Source organism: Saccopteryx bilineata, chromosome 2 (genome assembly GCF_036850765.1).
Source record: "Saccopteryx bilineata isolate mSacBil1 chromosome 2, mSacBil1_pri_phased_curated, whole genome shotgun sequence".
Classification (NCBI taxonomy): domain Eukaryota; kingdom Metazoa; phylum Chordata; class Mammalia; order Chiroptera; family Emballonuridae; genus Saccopteryx; species Saccopteryx bilineata.
Window position 1 is genome coordinate 166,173,532 of NC_089491.1, and position 20,240 is coordinate 166,193,771.

Below are 20,240 nucleotides of genomic sequence, written 5' to 3' on the forward strand. Positions count from 1 at the left end.
ATTGTAAATTACCTTACTGCTTGAGAAAGGCCATTGTTTTGCTAATGTTTGCTGGAGGAGAGGTTTTCGCACCAGAAAGTTTTGAAAAGAGCAAAGAGGAGGCAGAGAAAGCCATGCTTGCAGAGAGCAAAGATTGAAATGCAGAGTGCTGAGGAAACCAGTGTGTGCAGGTATGCAGATGGGGAAGCAAAGGTGAGGGGTTTTGCGAGCTCCGCCGAGACTGGTGGTGCCTTTGATTCTAGGAGAAACTGGAGATTCTCCTGGTTGTGGAACCAGAGGATGTGTCAGTGACTTTGGGAGGCCTGAGTGAAAGGGAAGTGTTTTCCCTGTGTGTTGCTCCTCGGCAGGTGTGAGACTTGAATAAAGGAATGGCCCAACTGAAGCTGAACTGTAGGTTCAGCTTCACAAGAGCCGGCAGCCAAAGGAGCCTAAGATGAAGCCGTGAGGACAGAGTGGCTCTGAGTTGGTGGGAGCAGGCCTTTATAGCTTCTCTTCTGAAAATGAGACTTGGGCTGAAACTGCCATCTGCAGACTCCAGAAGGTAGAAGCCCTGCAACAGAGTACCTACTAAGCCCCTGGCAGATTTGCTGCAATTGTGGGACATAGGGGTGAATGGCTCTGGAGCAAAGGTGGAAATGTTGGCCACTATTACCATGTGCTCCTCATTGGGACAGTGTTTTCAGAGCTGCCAGGATGGCAGGGATGAGGGGGGAGGCCTGAGGCTTCGTGTGCATGGACTGACTCTTGGACTACGACCGAGGGGAAACCAGCTCCCTTGTTGGACATGCAACTTTTGGATGACACTGATTGAGGGTGGGGGAATAGGTCTGCTGGAGGCCCTCCTGCAGTGGAAGCTTTTCATTCAGTTGGAGAAAAGCACCAAGGATATTTTGCACTTTGGGCAAAATGCTCAAGGAGACATTGTGAAGGACACCTTTATTACTGTTGAAGTTATATGACTTGTACTGTTACTGTAACTTGTTTGTATAATGTGCCTCATTCCTTTGCACAGGAATGCCTATAGTGTGGATTGCAAAGCGAGCAAAAGGGGTAGAATGTTGGTCAAATTTGTAAAATGTGATTTTCATGTTTGCTCGCTTATAGTTTGCATTGGGGGCTGGGCAGCACCAGGTATATGTGGTCTGTGAAATTGCAAATTACCTTCCTGCTTGGGAAGGGCCTTTGTTTTTCTAATGTTTGCTGAAGGAGAGGTTTCAGTGCCAGAAAGTTTTGAAAAGAGCAGAGAAGGAGAAGAGGCAGAGAAAGAAGCCATGTTTGCAAAGTGAGAACAGAGGGGATGCAGAGTGCTGAAGTCATGTGGGGGGGGGGGAGGGGGAGAGAGAGAGAGAGAGAGAGAGATATGCAGATGGGGAACCAGAGGTGAGGAACTTTGGGACTCGTGTGGCCTTTGATTCCAGGAGAAACTGGTGAAGATTCTCCTGGTTGTAAAACCAAAGAATGTGTCAGTGGCTTTGGGAGCCTGAGTGAAAGGTTAGTGTTTTTTTCTCTGAGTGTTGCTCATTGGCTGGTGCAACACTTGAATAAAGGAATGGCCCACCATTTTTTGGCTCCACTGTTTCTTTACCGTCTGCCCGAATCTAATGAGAACCTGCATGTGCATGGCCACGATGATGATAGCCACAACCACTGGTCCTACAACTACTTTCTCCAATTAAAGATATTTCTTTATGAAATGTCTGTTCAAAGGTTACATTCACTTAGTATTTTAAGATCATAGTAGATTCAAAGACTGCAAATTACTTACCTTAAACATCTGTATTCTTTAAAAAGCATATAGTCCACTCCAACTACTTTTAGTATACCCAAGGAACAGCCAAACTTCCCCCACAGTTTCATGATTTTGCTAATCAAAGGACCCTTAACAAGGTTGATAACTGCCACAGGAATCACCAGTGATTAAACACCCTACTGGGTAGATAAGATGGAACTGCTCAAGATTCTCAGGCAGGGAACTTAGCTTACAGGCAGGTAACCTCTTGCTCTCTAGATTATCCAGATACAGATACAGAAAGATTTCTGGGTGGGTACACTAATAGCTCTGGATCAGTTCCACAATCTGGCTACTCAGATTTGGAGAGGTGGCTACAGCATAGGGGTAGATTTCTCCTCCAATGAAAAAGCAAAAGGAATACATTAAAAGAGAAACCAGTGTAGCTGTTGCAAAGACCTCAGCATTTATGTCAGCTGCCCTAAGTATTACCCAATATTACCTTTATCTGAGCTACATACAACATAGTATCGGTAGAAATCAGTTTCCAGTCTGGTTCCTAGTTCTAAACTAATTTAACTATGAGATCTTTGACAAGGCAGTATCTGTGGCCTTCTCTTCTCACCTATAGTTTTATCTATGATTTTAAATCATAACTAGGTCTGTCAAATATGTTCCTTATTAACAATTTATTCCAGCAGATTCAAAATTCAATGCTTGAGCCACACCAAAATTCAAATTTCATTTGATTGTGGGGTATAGGCATTACACAGACTTAACTCCTCAGGTAGTAAAGTGAGGACCACTGACAAAAAGGTCAGAGTTAGATACAATATTTGGGCCTCTTCAATATGTGTATGATCAGGACTGTGAGCTGGCATTGTGGCACTCTTTGGGGGGAGTCCAAATCTCATCATTATATGTTGAAGAACATAAGAGGCAAGAATGGCAACATTACTATTACCAAAGCCCTACAGCGGTGGGGGGGGGGGGGGGAGACACCCTGGGCTCCCTATGTATCACCTGTGTGGCTAAGTTGCTTCAGTAGGGACAAAAGGAACACTTCCCAGGTGTGGAGACATCCAACTTGTGTTTACTCCATTAGTCTTAATTTGGCAGATAAAAGGAGTATTCATTCACTGAGGTGTGGCCTCCATCACATCCCCAAGAGAACTGGCTGAGAGGGCAAGAAAGGAGCAGGATGTAGATAACAGTATAGTGTGGAAAGGTACAAAGAAACAGGGTTCTAACATTGGGCATATAAGTCTGAGGAATTTCTGGAAGACAGTACCATCTCCAGAAACTAATTACAAATTGTCAGTAGGAGATGATTAATACTTTGGAAGTACATTTATCCCTAATGGTTCATTACACACTGACAACTTCTTAAGCCTTACCTTTAGGGGCAGTACAGCACGACCAGGTAGAGAACCAGAAGTCCAGACTCTAGCTCCACTTCTGCCAATTAGCTGTCCATACTGCTCATCAGAAACTCTAGTCTCAAAGCAAATGCATATTGTCAACTTTCCCAAAAAACAAAGATTGCCAATGAGTACATGTTGATGGGTACTTTCTAAGTGTCATGGCCACAACAGAAGATTCTCAAGTGTTCAAACCTTATCTATACCATAGCTTTAAAAAGCAGAGGGGGGAGGGGAGGAGGAGATTGTGATTAATATCTGATTTTACAATGTATTTTGATGGTTACTTCTGACTGGATCATATGTGATGTTAAATAAACTAAAAAATTAAAATAAAAAATAATTATTCCATTTCTCCATTTTGTCTCCTGCAATAATTTTTCAAATAAGAATTTAGGGATGGATTTGATGTTGTAAATTTATCCAACTGCCTCATCTGACAGATAAAGAAACAGAAACAAGTTCATGCAGTTTTTTAATGGCAGGGCAAAAGCACTAAAGATAGACAGTCTGACCTATCTAATCTGAATGCCTTCATTCTCTAGAGATTTGACTCAAGTATTTTGGTAAAACAGGCTATCAGGAGATAAGCCCTAACACAGCAAGTAAACAAACTTTTATGATCCTTGTTTGGCTAGGATGAAACACATGCAGCTGTTTCAGGATGAAGGCAGCCAAAAAAAAAAAAAGGGAAAACAGTATAAACCTATATCCCAAATATACTTGAAGACTTCTTCTCAGAAACTGTCAAGCTATATTATTTCTAACACAGCCAACAATCATAGGTGGGACCATTAAGGTGGGACTAGGTATTTAGTCCTTAAAAATTCTTTTGTGTTTGCCAATCTTAGGAAAAAAGGAAGCGTTCACTGTTCCGCTGCCCTCCCTCTAACAGGTATAAAAAAACAAAATACATTTAAATAGAGAGATGGCCCAGGTAGGTGGTGAATAATGGGAATATAGTCATGATCTACCAAGAACATTTAATTCCAAAACTCATTAGGTAACCATTAAACTAAGCTTCTTTCTTTAAGCATAAAATGAGATTATAATCTTAACGTTTCTCAGATACTTGAATGAAATACTGTAAAAAGTAGAGCAAAATACTGTATGACACAAAAAATGTTTTGCAAAGGAAGAGAGTTCTAAGTATGGGGATCCTCGGGATACAACAATCTCAACATGCATTTCGAATTTACAATGCTCTCTCATAAAAACAAAATTGAGATCTCTGCTTACGCCATTAGCAATGTATTTACAGACTACATGGGCAAACTATTCTACAACAGATCCTGTACTATCTACATCAGCTGCTTCTTGAGATAAAACACCTGTAGTGCTGGTAAAATCATCTCCAGCATCTCCTGCATGTACCTTAGACCAGTGGTGCCCCAACCGGGCAGCAGACCAGTAGCAGTCTGTGGGCCATTTGGTACTGGTCCGCAGAGAAAAAATAACTTACATTATTTCCATTTTATTTAATTTGTCTGAACGAAGTTTTATTTTTAAAAAATGACCAGATTCCCTCTGTTACATCAGTCTAGACTCACTCTTGATGCTTGTCTCGGTCACGTGATACATTTATCCGTCCCACCCTAAAGGCCGGTCTGTGAAAATATTTTCTGACATTAAACTGGTTCGTGGCCCAAAAAAGGTTGGGGACCACTGCTTTAGACAATGCTGATTCACCTGACCCAGTATCTCCAGCACCTTCTGCAGGTTCTCCTGCCTCTCCAGCTTCCTTCTCCTAATAGTTCACTCTCTCTCACCTTGCAATGCCCCTTCCAGTGTGCAAGCCAACCACAGGAATAAAGGTAAAGACTTTTTTTTTACATTCATTTTGTCCTTTTTTTGTTATTACAGTACAGTGTAACATACAGTATGTTTGTCCTTTTCCTTTTTCTGTAGCTTAATGTGTTTCTCTGTTCTAGACTGTGATTCTACAACTGTGTTAGGATAGGTGACTTACTTAGGCTACGGTATTTCAACTTACACCAAAATTTGAGTTATATCACTGTCATAGGAAAATAGAAAAGCATGGACAGTGAAAGCTAATATAATTGTGTCATAACCCAAGGACCTGGTATTAAAGAATTTCTGAATTTCAGAAATTTTCATTTTTTCCCTTTATCATGTCAAGGTGTGTTTTGGAGAAACCATCTTTCCAGTATTAAGTAGGACTATGTAAGAAGGGGGTTAGTAAACAAATATGGGAAAAACATTAGGTTGAAAAAAATTAATTTTTTTTTTTTTGGTGATTTTTTGCTATTTCCATCATTTCTTTTTTTTTTTAATCTTTTTATTTATTTATTTTTATTTTTTATTTATTCATTTTAGAGAGGAGAGGGAGAGACAGAAAGAGAGGAGAGAGAGAGAGAGAGAGAAGGGGGGAGGAGCTAGAAGCATCAACTCCCATATGTGCCTTGACCAGGCAAGCCCAGGGTTTCAAACCGGCGACCTCAGCATTTCCAGGTCGACACTTTATCCACTGCGCCACCACAGGTCAGGCAAAAAAAATTAATTATTTTTAACTTCTAAATTTCTCAGAACTTTAAATATCATACCACAAATCTCCAAGATATCCAAGATGGAAGGACAAGTGGGCAGCACTTCCCAAACTTACATGACCTAACACTTTTACATGGATCATCTCAGTGAAGCAATGTCCCCACAGAACATACATTAGGGGGGAAAAACACTATTACTATATATTCTTTCTAGATTCCTAGTATTTGCTTCAAAACAAGAGACTTTTGCTAGAAGAAAAAGTTTTTCACCTAAACATAAATGTTTGTAAACTTTTTTTTTTTTTTTTTTTGTATTTTTCTGAAGCTGGAAACGGGGAGAGACAGTCAGACAGACTCCCGCATGCGCCCGACCGGGATCCACCCGGCACGCCCACCAGGGTCTGCCCCTCCGGGGCGTCGCTCTGCCGTGACCAGAGCCACTCTAGCACCTGGGGCAGAGGCCAAGGAGCCATCCCCAGCGCCCGGGCCATCTTTGCTCCAATGGAGCCTTGGCTGCGGGAGGGGAAGAGAGAGACAGAGAGGAATTGGGGGGGGGGGGGGATGGAGAAGCAAATGGGCGCCTCTCCTATGTGGCCTGGCCGGAAACCGAACCCAGGTCCCCCGCACGCCAGGCCAATGCTCTACCACTGAGCCAACTGGCCAGGGTCTGTAAACCTTTTTTTAAGTTATCTATTCTAGCTATAAAACAACAAGATTCCAATTCTGTTAAGGCCAGATCACTAACATATCCTCTTTTCAAAAGGCCATTATGAATAACTCATCGTTAGGAAAGAAAATAAACCTTTCGAGTTTGGTCGAAGTCATGTGACTTCCTTGGTCTCAGGTAAAGATATCTGTTTACGATAGACAGGACTCACTCTTCCCCTCATGGCCCAGCAACAATTTTCTTGTCCTCTGGGACAGCCAGAATGAAGACATCTGCCACGCATAATTTTATTGTTATCTAACACTAAATTCCATACAAAATTTTGTGCCTGACTAATACAGAATTGTGAAAGTAAGAGGCAGCAACCTGAGATGGAAATGGCATAAGAAAAGTATGGACAGTGAAAGCGAATATGTTATATGTCAATCATACCCCAACAAAAAATGAACAAGGAAAAACGTAACATTCTGAAATAGTAACATCAGCTAAAATACTGAATGAGAAACAGTTGTAGAACTTACATCTAAAACTGTGTTTAGATGCTTACATAAATGTTATAAAGGATCTGGTAGAAACTGCTAGCAATGGCAACGTCCAACCAGTTCCTGAATTTTCTCTTACAGCTGGTAGGATTACAGAATTTGGCAACAGCTTGCATGGGCCAAAACTAGTCACAGTCTTCTGGGAAGCGGGTAATAAACCTCTGTACAAATTACATCTAAGAGTTCATTTTACAATTCTTTACTAAATGATGTAAGCTTCAGGCATGCATTTTTAAGCTGCCAGCATGCAAGATGGTTTTTGTGGTCTCAGAGCTTCACCTCTGACCAAATGAGATCAAAGCACTCAAATTTTATGCCACAACATATAGTCTCTTCTAGGGAGAAAACAGAAACTTCTTAAAAGGCTGCTGGAGTGGGCCATATAAGGCAGGGAAGATAAAGCTCCTTACTAATGAAAAGGTTGACTGTGAGCAAGATGATATCTGTAAAAAACATGACCTGAAAACATTTTAAACTGAGACTGATAGTTTCTTCCTCTCACGGCTGTGACATCATAAACTTCTAAAGTTCTTCAACAAATTACTGGTGATTTGTATCTTAAGGTAGCTTACATTTTACAACATCAGCATACTGCAAAGTGGCTGGACTAGCTCAGCTATACCTTTATCTGACATATTCATCAATTCCTCCAATCTACAGAAAAATAAGCTACTTACATGGAGACTCAGATTCTCCAACAAGTATACATACTAAGTCACACTGGAGAATAATGGGTGTTTTCTAACAGCTCTGAGAAACCAGCAATGGAACAGAAGCCCAACACTACCCCCAAATGTACCCACCTTCATACATACACCTCCACTGACAGAGACATCAGACAACACTGAGTTTATACATAAAGAACAAGTGAGGCAAAGGCAAATGCAGTGTCAATCTGAGTGTAGGCAATGCTTTGATTATACCCGTACAAACTCTTCCACCCTTTTACTTATCCCCAACTCAGCCCTTAAAGGCCCACAGATTTTTGCTGTGAAGAATTCAGATGGGTTGTAGCCGCTTTGGTCCTCTTCACAGTACTGCATATCAATACCGGAAATGGTTTCTATTCAATTTAAACTGCACACAGAACTTTACAGAACAAGTTTATTACTCCCACTCTGTAGTTCCTGGGGGCTTTGATGTTAAGTCATACATAATTCGAGAAATACCAGGAATCTTCTTAATCTCAGTGACCATCTTTAACACCACCTGTTATAAAACAAAGATTAAAATAGAAGAGCAAGAATCTACAGCATGTGCAAAAGACCTAGAGAGTGTGGAAGTTGAAATCATGACCTATTTTTACTGTTGTTCTCTATGTATATGGGATGGTCTGTAGCTAATGTTATGTAGTGAACCTATTTCCCTCAATAGATTTAAGTGATTTCAACTCAAAGTATGGTTCACAAACAGGTGCTGGCCTGTACGTTGTGTTTGTTACAGGTTCACAGCAAGTGTTTAGAAACATTTATAGCAATTTGGCATTACTATGGCATCTAAACATATGATTTTATTTATTTAAGCAATTCTTCATAAATTACCTGTGACTGAAACATACAACTCTGGAAGTGGTGGGTACATAATGTACTATAGAAACCACTGCCAAGTGTACAAGAGAAGGCCTGGTCACTGACTGCACAAAACCTTAGTAAGTCTGAGCCCAAGGGAAAACAGACTGTAAGCACATTTCCCAACCCAGCAATACAGCTGTAACCCGAGATTTGCATCAGAGTACTAGAGCAGCAGTCTAACCAACAAAGGCACACTGTGATTTTCATCTGCTACTAAGCAAATAAACAGCTCCTTTGGAATGCTACGGTGGAAAGATAATAGAAGAGGAAGATGGTGATCAAAAACGAAATTGCTAATAGGCAGAACATAAGCAATTCATGGGTTTCTGGTCATAATGCTATCAATTATCATCCTTATTTCTAATAAACTTCTCTTCACTCCTAGGGTTTTCTTATTTACTTGGAGAATATTATTTATAGAGGCTGGGCGGCCAAATTAAATAAAATTACAGATTAGAGTTGGTTGGTTACTCTCCACATAGTGATCAAACATCTAGAGGGATATAATAAATGTAAGGCCTTAGTAACTACTCCAGTGTCCTACACAATCAATTATGTGGAGATAAAATGAGCCTGTCCTATGAATAGAAAACCAACCCCAGAAATATCAACATTGTCAGTCTATTCCATTCACCATACTATAAAATGTATGAGGTATTCAAAATAAACATTAGAAGAAAATATGTAAATTACCTCTACAGGGATCTCATTGCCAGGTGTTGCTGGTATACCAGTCATGAAATCACTAGTAATAAAGGTTCGAATAACCACAGATCTCTGGCATGAAGGCTGCTTCTGAAGGGGGTCCCGATCAAAATGTAATGGTGTCAAAATCACCGGCATCTGGCTGATTTTTCCAGCATATCCTGGAGAAAGGAAGGCAATGTGCAGAGTCAATCACCGTCCACGAACTAGCACTCTGACCCAGTTCAATAAAATCCTTCCAGACAACCCCTAAAATCATATACATGCACATACCACAGTAAGGACAATCACTGTGTGTTGTTTTCAGGTACTCTCACAGCATTTTAACTAACTAATCCCAAATACAGGAAACATAATTTGAAAAAGTCTATTCTTGCTCTTCATGGTGTTCTGGTCTATATAGCAAACACTGCCCACTGCCCCAACAGGAAATAGTTCCTTAGGTTCTTGCAAGCCTCTGGTCACATTTTCATCAGCCAATCAGTACATAACCTTGTTTTATGTGTGTTTCTGTTTAAAAATACTTTATTTAATATATACTGTAGATTCATTAATTCACATCCAACAGCACTATAATTCATGCATGAGCAAACCTTATCTAATCTACCTATTTTCTCTGAAAGGCACAAAACAGCCTTCCTGTACTTAGAAAACTTGGCAGCACCTCAGAATTATGCTTGAGGGATACTTTAAATAGTGAAATCACCAACAAAAAGCAAAAAAGGCAAAAAATATGGTACTAAAGAGACTACAAAAAGGACACTTGTTTGTATGTGTAAGAGCTGAAACCAGAAGTCAGAGTACTGCCTTGTTCAACCTCAGCTGGGAACATGCAAATTGAACAACTCAAATTCCCTGCCACTCAGCACATGTCTGCAAATGACCAAAGGTGAATATATTTTATATGAAGGCATTATCACAAAAATACCATATTTCCCCTTGTATAAGACGCACCCTTTTCTGAAAAATATGGGGTCTAAAAACTGGATGTATCTTATACAGTGGTTGTGGAGGTTTTTACTTGCATTTCCCATTTTTCACGCAGATGAGTAGTTAGTTGTATGAATTTTATGATGAATAAAACCTGAGGTCAATCGTTTTACGTAATTTTTTTTTTTTCATATTTTGGGCCCCAAAATTAAGGTATGTCTTATACATGGGGAAATACGATAGCCATAGAAATAAATAATAAAAATGAAAGCACCTAAAAATTAAGTTACATTCTCTATCAGACATCACCACCACACCAAACTTCCAAATTCTAGTTAGAGCACACAGTGATAAACTAAATAAATAACTTACCAGACTCCCTGAGAATATTCTGAGCCTCAAAATCAGCTTGGCGTAAAGTACTGAGCACCCCTGTTGTCAAGAAAGTGGGAGTAACATCTGTAGGAGGCTCTTTAACTGGTGGGCCAAATATATAGACAACTCTAGAAAGGGAAAGGAAAAAATTATAGAAAATTAGAATTTAGTATGAGAAGCAGGGCACATAAAATAACATTTTTTCCATTTACCTCTACGCCCCTCTCCTACCCACTTCTAATCCCCAAATGGGTAAATTAGGATATAAAATTATAAATAGGTCTATGTTCTATGTACCATCCTCAAAGTATATTCTCTGGAATATTAATATCTCAAAAATGTGCAAAGATATATGTGATTATCACAATCCTCTTTTCATATAACGTCTTAGGTTTAAGAGGGTCCCCAAAACTTCATATTCATCTGGAATCTGTGGTTGAAATAGGGTCTCTGCAGATGTAATCAACTTAAGATAAGGGTGGCCGCTAATCCAATGACTGGGTGTCTTTCTAAAAAGACAGGCATTTGGGAACACAAACACACAGAGACAGAAGAAGGCCACATGAGGATGGAGACAGAGATTAGTTATACTGTCACATGCCAAGGACTGCCAGCAAACACCAGAAACTGAGAAGAAGCAAGAAAGGACCCTCCCTAGAACCTTCACAGGGAGCATGGCCTTGGTGATACCTTGATTTCATACTTCTAGCCTCCAGCATTCTGAGAAAGTAATTTCTCTTGATTTTTTTTTTTTTTAAGATTTTATTTATTCATTATAGAGAGGGGAGAGAGAGAAAGAGAGAGAGGGAAGGGGGGAGGAACAGGAAGCATCAACTCCCATATGTGCCTTGACCAGGCAAGCCCAGGGTTTTGAACCGGCAACCTCAGCGTTTCCAGGTTGACGCTTTATCCACTGCACCACCACAGGTCAGGCTCTTTTGATTTTTTGTTGTTGTTGTTGTTTGTTTGTTTTAGTGGGAGAAAGACAGGGACAGACAGGAAAGGAGATGAAAATCAACTTGTAATTGCATCACTTTAGTTATTCATTGATTGCTTTCTCATATGTGCTTTGACCAGGGGGTTCCAGCCTAGTCAGTGACCCCTTGCTCAAGCCAGCAACCTTGGGCTCAAGTCAGTGACCATGGAATCATGTCTATAATCCCAAGCTCAAGCAGGATGAGCACACACTCAAGCCAGCAACTTTGGGGTTTTGAACCTAGGTATTCAGTGTCCCAGGTCAATGTTCTCCTTTGAATAGGACCTGTTATTATAAAATCGATAGGTTAAGTTGCTAGTTTGAAAGACAAGTTTTAGAACTGCCTTTAAAATATTTTATACTAAAATAAAAATCCTTTCATTTTTTTCCTTTAAACAAAATAATTTTTTTAAGTAAGCAGATGATTATACTGTGTTGAAGGAACAAAACACAAGATCTAATTAAATATCTGCTCAGTTGTGACCTAAGTGTATACTTACATGTACATTTGAGCCTATTGGTCTTTCAATAGTGAAAAAGCTTTAAAAAAAAAGGATATCCTTCCATTACACCTCCCCCCTCCCCCTGGTTCCCACTGTAGAACACACCTGTTAATGTTGTGACACATGCGAGGTATAAGCCTCGCCAGGAATATAAGAGATTCCCAGTCAGGTTCATCTTTACTGGAGATTCCACACACATAACTGTAGGAACGACAATCACCCTGAAAGTAAAAGCACAATAAAAAATTTTAATGATTTTATAGAAGTCAAAATATGGACTGAAACCATTTCATGCATAGTGATACCATTAATAGTAAATTTTTTTGAACAAAAACTTGTTTATGAAAGTACATATAGATACTTCCCTAATAATGTAAGTGAATTCTAAATTAAAAATCTATTGAGTTCTACCTAAATCAGGCCCGGCCGGTTAGCTCAGGTGGTTAAGAATGTCATCCTGAAACAACAAGATTGCGGGTTCAATCCCCAGTCAGGGCACACATGGAACGCAACCAAAAAATGCACGACTGAGTGGAACAACACATGCTTCCCTTTCCCCTCCCTCTCTCTCCCTTCCTCTGTCTGTCTCTTTAAAAATCAACGAAAATTAATCCCTGGCCAGATAGGTTGGTTGGCTGGAGCATCATCCTAGAGCATGGAGGTTGCCAATTTGATTTCCTGGCCAGGGAACATAAGAGGAACAGCTCAATATTCCTGTCTCTCTCTGTCTCCCTGCCTCTCTTTAAAATAAAAAGAAAAAAATTCTATCTAAATCAATTCAGACATAGTGTCTATTTCAAGAATATATTCAACATGCCAGAGGCCCACTGGAATTTCATTCCAAGCAACTGACCAATGGCAGACAGCTAGCACACTCTGCCAGCCAGCACACTAAATTTGGCAGACACCATCTGCCCATGCTGATTAGGTGAATAAAGGGTTCTTAAGTCAGAGATAAAAAATAATTTCATAAACATTCACTTATCAATTTCTTTTAAAATAAGCTGAAAAAGTTCATTTAAAAACAAGTGAATATAACTGGTAATAATGATTTTCTTTTTCTTTGTCCTGTTTCATCTAGTAATTTGTTTTTAAAATAAAATCAAATTAAACTAAAAAGCAATTTTAAAAGAATCATCTAACTACCTAAGAAAACAAGAATTCAGACTATATGAATGCTAATTTGACAATGACTATCAAAATTTTAAATGTACATACTTTTAATCCAGGAAATTATCTTACAGAAGCACATGAGTAACTGCTTAAAGAAATAAAACATTACTAGCTGAAATGCCTATAACGGTGAAATACTAAAAATGGTTTACAGGTAGTGGAATGATTAAAATATGGCATAACTGTATATGAAACATAGGCAGCAGTTAAGAATAAGCTACTTTTAAGGGCATGAAAAGATAATAAATTCATGGTGTTTAATTAAAAAAAAAGTTGACAAACTACGTGTGTCTATAATTCCCTTTATATTTTAAATAAATTTGGAAGAACACATACTACACAACTAAAGAGCAAGAATAGAAAAAATTACTTTTAATGTATTGCCTATTTTTTTACCAGTATGGTTTACTTTGGTATTTAGAAAATAAAGTTCACTGCTATACTAATCATGAATAAAATATACTAATCATGAATAAAATTTTTACTGGCCTTCAAGGCTCCCCAAAGGCCTAAGAGATTAAAATGAAGCTAAATATCTAATAACAAAAGAAACTAATTTTGATGGGAAAAGTAGTAGAGCCTGAATACGCTTCATTTTTAAAAAGTTACTCATCCAACAAATTCAGGAAAGAGTATGTTTACAGCTTTAGGTGAATAATTTCTAAAACGGTTCATGTCTTCCAACATATAATTCTATCTCTATGAAGTCATTAACCCAATAGCTGACACTCATACCATTTCAAGCTAAATTACTGAACACCTTTTCTAGTTTTCATTTTATTACAGACTCTGAACTTAATATAATCTAATTATAAATAGCATTTCATGAATAGCATTTTAAAAGTAAAAACTATTATCCTCACATGCTTCTACCATTGGAAAGACAGAACAATAAATAGAAAAGATGTTATCTGGACATCATCACAGCTAAAAGATGTGACAGATATAGAGAATACTGGTTTAAGAAGTACCCTGGCTGAGAACAAGACCTAAAAGATGTAGGATGTTCACCTGGAGGCCGCCTTCCTGCAGTTAGACCAAGAAGGATAAATGACAACATGACCTCCTGGTGACTTTCCTTCAAGGCAGAAGAAAGTACACTAACCCTATAGCAAATCTTTCTTTGATTTTTTTTTTCTTGTGGGAGAGACAGAGAGAGTCAGAGAGAGGGACAGATAGAGACAGACAGACAGGAAGGGAGAGAGATGAGAAACATCAATTCTTCGTTGCAGTTTCTTAGTTGTTCATTGATTGATTTCTCATATGTACCTTTACCGGGGGAGCTACAGCAGACCGATAACCCCTTGCTCTAGCCAGAGACCGTGGGCTCAAGCTGGTGAGCTCGAGGTCTCGAACCTGGGTCCTCCACATCCCAGTCCAACGCTCTATCCACTGTGCCACTGCCTGGTCAGGCTTTCTTTGAATTTTTACTTTTAGTTAGAGGTGACAGATGTTCCAAAACTACCAAATCCTATAACCTTGTTCATTCCATAAACATTATATAAAACACTCCCTTTTTATATTTCTGTATTTGTTATATATTTTTTCATATTTCATTTTCCTAAGCCATCCTATTTCATTATTAGTGGAAAAGGTATCTGCAGAAAGATTATGTCACAGGTCAGTGAATTCACACAACTTACCTGCACTCCTACAGTTTTAACGGGCAGCAGGAAGGCATTCAGCGAATGCAGACTTGTGATTTGCATCAGCTTCTCCTGGTCCTCTTCTGTTGTGCAGGCTTTGACTCTTTGTAATAGTGTATGTGGCTGAGAAAACCAGAGATATTTCTTAACGGTTTCCAGAAATAAGGTACTCATTATTTTGTATCTATTACTATCTTACATATCTACAGTTACTGCTTTATAGCAATATATATTTTGGGTATTTCTCTTTGACTTGTGTGTGCCGTGCAGTATATTAGAATTTCATTCCTGAGGGCTACTGGAATGAGATATTAAGTATCAAGGTAAGAAATACATATTAAATTTATATACATCTAGGTTTAAATCCTCTTGACATGCCTCATAAATCTCCTAATCTCTAATAAAATGTTTTGCCATACAGTCAATTTTGTCTGAAATTAATCCTCCCTCTTCTTTTTTGGTTTATTTGTCTGGTATATGTTTTTCCATTCTTTTACTCTCACCCCTTCTATCCACAGGTAAGGAGACTATATAGTTAGATTTTACTTTTCAATCTAGTTTTACAATCTATGTCTTACCTATAGATGCTATTCTTTTTAATTAATTGTGGGTTAACAATATGACCAGATTTCATTCTACCGTTTTATTCAGTGGTTTCTATTTGTCCCACTCTTTCTGTTTCTTTTTTCTTTCGTACATTCTGAACTGAGATTTCTCCCAGATCATTTATTACCCCTTTCCTAGTTTTAAAGTTAAACCCTCTATTTTTATTCTTTTAATAGTTCCCGTTAAATGTTAGTGTTCATATCTGACTAAAGAAAATAAATCTCTCTGACCTCCTGGCAAACAATGCGAACATCTTTAAATGCTTTAATTCCAATCAATCCCCTTGTGGTTCACATGCAACTTTAGCTATATATCATTATAACAGTTTTTAAATAAACACCAAAAATTATAGATCATTATTTTCATTTTATATTCCATGTTCGCTTGAATTTTACCCATTTACCATTTTCTGTGTTGACCATTTTTTCCCTCATAGCTCAGATCTTTCTCCAGGGATCCTTTCACTTCTACAATCAGTCTTTTAAACAGTGGTTCTCAAGCCTAACTGCACACTCAAATTTCACAGTATGATCAGGTTCCATCCCAGGGTAAGTAGGACACTAGGAAGAAGGGGACCAATCACAGTATACTTCAAAAGCTTCCCCAGATTCCAATACATAACCAGGATTAAAAACCACCTCCTTTATTGAGTTCCTTAAGCAATAGACTGTTGGTGGTAATTTCTGTTTATCTGATATTAGAAGATAATATATCTGTCCACTATTGTGAACAATTATTTTCTCTTAGGACCTTGACTTCTCCTTGCTTTTACCATTGTTTTCTGTATAACGGTCTTCCCTTTGTTAGGTAAATTAATCTTTTCTTTGCGGCTGCTTTGTCTTTGGCAGTGTGCAGTTTTGCTAGGTATGCAAACACAGTGTCAAACTCCTTTCCTTTATTCTGACAGAGATAGATTATGTTTTGCTGAATCCTGAGACATGGTCTTTAACCAGAATGGAGGCATTCAAATACATGTGTCTATTATCTCCTTCTGAAAATATGTTAAGGTTGACCTTTCCATCTTATCTTTTTTTTTTTTTTTTTGACAGAGATGGAGAGAGACAGAGACAGACAGACAGGAAGGAAGAGAGATGAGAAGCATCAATTCTTGGTTGCAGCTCCTTAGTTGTTCACCGATTGCTTTCTCATATGTACCTTTATGGAAGGGTTACAGCAGAGCGAGTGACCCCTTGCTCAAGCCAGAGACCTTGGGCTCAAGCCAGCAACCTTTGGGCTCAAGTTAGTGAACATGGGGTCATGGCTATGATCCCAGACTCAAGCCAGTGACGCCACGCTCAAGCTGATGAGCCCGTGCTCAAGCCAGTGACCTCAGGGTTACGAACCTGGGTCCTCCGAATCCCAGTCCGACACTCTATCCACTGCGCCACTGCCTGGTCAGGCTTTATCCTACCTTAATTTCTTCCACCCCTATTTTCCCTTTGATGCTTTATTCTAATTTCTACACAATTTAATGTCTTTCTTTAGCTGTTTTTAATTTGTTATTTTCATTTCTAGAACTTAATTTTTTAAAAACTATCCATTTTTGATAGCCTCTTAGCATATACCTTATTATAAATTGCTTCTTTCAATTTTATGTACTTTACATTATCTATCTGCTAATTCTAGTATTTGAAGTATTTGAGGGGTTTTGCTAGTTTCTACTACCTCTCATTCATGATACCTTGCTTCTTCTATACTTTGTAATTTTTTACTGTAAGCTCTTATTTGTTGGAACTGTATGTATGGGAATTCTTTGAATCCCAATTGAAGATACTCCAAAGAGTCCATTTATTTACACTGCTTCTTGCCCTACACCTGGAAGCACCACCAAACAAGGTTCACTTTAAATTAGAATTGAATTCTGGCAGTTTTTCAAACCACACAGATTATAAATTTAGGCACCAAATTTACAGAAGGATTAAAGACTTTTCTATTCCTCCTCAATTTGAAGCTAAAATAATTCTCCTAGCTTTCTTGCAACACATATAATATTTTAATACACCTTTTCATAGCTAACATTTTTAAGGATTCAGAATATCCAATCTGCTGTATGACTAGAAATGAAAGTCTGTATTTAGGTGTCTCTGTAGAATATTTTCTTCATAGTCATCTCAAAGATTAAATTACTATGAATATACAAATAATTAAATTCTAATAGTCACTGTAAATTCTGCAGTACAATAACAATACATTTAATTCCTTGTACTGGTTAGCTGTCTGTTTAGAGTTCCCACAATATATAAATTTAATATAAATTATTACCTTTTTAACACTTGCAGAGAAATCAGCTACTATTTTCAAAATATTGTTGGTTTCAGGAAAGTCCTTACAAATATAAGGTTCTTCAGCACATATTACTCTGATTGCCAGGCCAGGACCTAAATAGAAGAGTAACAGTGGTATTTAATATGAAAATTTTATATAAAAATGTCACTATTCCAAAATATAAAATCCTTCCAAAAATTAAAACCTATGTGCCACTTTGTTTTTTCCCAATTTCACTGAGATATAATTGGCATATCACCACTGCAAGTACATTGTATCGTGAGGGTCAAATAAAACAATGTGTGCAAAATATTTAGCAGAATGCCTAGCACACACCAGAACTCAAGAAATGTGAACTATTACTATTTTTTCAGTTTCAAAATATAATTTGAATTAAACTTTCTATTTCTAGTATTGTTTCATTTGACATGTTTGAATAAAAGGTTCCATATTTTTCTCCATATGTCACTTTTGTATATTCTAGATTTTACTAAAATACAGTTGAACTATTAGTTTTTTTGTTTTTGTTTTTGTTTTGTTTTGTTTTTTAAATTCTTTCTGAAGCTGGAAACGAGGAGAGACAGTCAGACAGACTCCCACATGCGCCCGACCAGGATCCACCCGGCACGCCCACCAGGGGCGAAGCTCTGCCCACCAGGGGGCGATGCTCTGCCCATCCTGGGCGACCAGAGCCACTTTAGCACCTGGGGCAGAGGCCACAGAGCCATCCCCAGCGCCCGGGCCATCCTTGCTCCAATGGAGCCTTGGCTGCGGGAGGGGAAGAGAGAGACAGAGAGGAAGGAGGAGGGTGGGGAGTGGAGAAGCAAATGGGCGCTTCTCCCATGTGCCCTGGCCGGGAATCGAACCCGGGTCCCCTACACACCAGGCTGATGCTCTACCGCTGAGCCAACTGGCCAGGGCCGAACTATTACTGTTTTTTAATTTAATTAGACTATTCTCTCAATTCATCACCAAATGATGAGAGTTAGAAATTAAGAAAGAAGACATGCTCAAACTCAAGAATTCATAATAAAAACAGGTTAAGATTCTTGGTTTTAACTTTAAACAAGTAATCACCTCTAATTATTTTTCCATATGACAGTAAATGACTATTTAAGCTATTTTTTATTTGTTCATGAATCAGTTACACACAACCGGTGCAAAGAAGTGGTTCAGCCATTCAAAAAGTGAGCCGGGAGCTCCAGTGGTGCAATCGGTTGGCGCCACGGTACTTATACAAAAAGTGAGCCATGCCTGACCAGGCGGTGGCGCAGTGGATAAGAGCGTCGGACTGGAATGTGAAGGACCCAGGATCAAGACCCCAAGGTCGCCAGCTTGAGCACAGGCTCATCTGGTTTGAACAAAGCTCACCAGCTTGGACCCAAGGTCGCTGGCTCAAGAAAGGGGTTACTCAGTCTGCTGAAGGCCCACAGTCAAGGCATATATGAGAAAGCAATCAATGAATAACTAAGGTGTCGCAACGAAAAACTGATGATTGATGGTTCTCATCTCTCTCCGTTCCTGTCTGTCTGGACCTATCTATCCCTCTCTCTGACTCTGTCTCTGTAAAAAAAAAAAAAAAAAAGTGAGCCATGGTATAAGGATTTCAGAGAACCAAGTTTTAACCCTGTCTTCCATCATGGTATTATAGAAAAAACATACAAATCCCAGCTCTGACACCAAGAATTGTGCGGCAATGTTATTAAAATATCTCTATGCCTTAGTTTTCTCATCTGAAGGCAACACTGCATGCCAGACTTACAGGGATGGTATAATATTTAAACATAAATATAGTGGAAAAAAGAAGTACATTACAACAGTCTCAACATACAACGCTTTGAATTTACAATGATCTCTCCCATAAAAACTTAAAAATTTGAGACATGAGTGTTTCAGTTTATGCCATTACAGTTGTCCTTTGTTTTACTCATTTTTTGTCATTTCTTCTGTTACTACAGTACAGTATATTTATGTTCTTTTCCTTTTTCTGTGGCTTAGTTGTGTTTTTATGTTCCAGGTTACAATTTTACAACTGTGTTTGGATAGGTAAGTGACTTAGGCTAGGCTGTGTTTCAATTTACACCAAAATTTGGGTTACGTCACTGTCATAGGAACGAAAACTATATTGTAACCCGAGGACCCCCTGTATTTAACAAAATAAAGTATATACACTAGATACTGAAAAGAAGGTTTAATCCCTACTCACCCTTTTCTTTCTCTCGTTACATATATTTCATGATATCAAATTATTTCAACATTGTTTCAATTGGTTTTTCTTCATCATAAAGGTCTAAGAACAAATCAAACAGAATTCAATATTTAAATTTACCTGGAAATGGATGCCTGGAAACTAACTCTTCTGGAAGTCCAAGTTGTCTGCCTAAAATTCTTACTTCATCTTTATGAAAATCCTTCAGAGGTTCTATCACTTTTCCCTACAGGGGAAAAAGGCAAATACAAATTAGTAACCAAGGCCCTGGCCGGTTGGCTCAGCGGTAGAGCGTTGGCCTGGTGTGCGGGGGACCCGGGTTCGATTCCTGGCCAGGGCACATAGGAGAAGCGCCCATTTGCTTCTCCACCCCCACCCCCTCCTTTCTCTCTGTCTCTCTGTTCCCCTCCCGCAG

General features: G+C 38.7%; 1 protein-coding gene across 1 annotated transcript in view; it reads right to left on the reverse strand.

Annotated features, from left to right (window-relative positions):
* Positions 1–5,427: 5,427 nt before the first annotated feature.
* Positions 5,428–20,240, reverse strand: part of GMPS (guanine monophosphate synthase) — a 55,386-nt gene continuing 40,573 nt past the window's right edge. The window contains exons 10-16 of the mRNA XM_066258330.1: positions 19,946–20,051; positions 17,614–17,729; positions 14,743–14,868; positions 12,032–12,147; positions 10,445–10,575; positions 9,131–9,303; positions 5,428–8,075 (exon numbers count right to left, since the gene is read on the reverse strand). Of these exons, the coding sequence (XP_066114427.1) occupies positions 7,974–8,075; positions 9,131–9,303; positions 10,445–10,575; positions 12,032–12,147; positions 14,743–14,868; positions 17,614–17,729; positions 19,946–20,051 (870 nt within the window). The 3' untranslated portion in view covers positions 5,428–7,973. The remainder of the gene's footprint in view (positions 8,076–9,130; positions 9,304–10,444; positions 10,576–12,031; positions 12,148–14,742; positions 14,869–17,613; positions 17,730–19,945; positions 20,052–20,240) is intronic.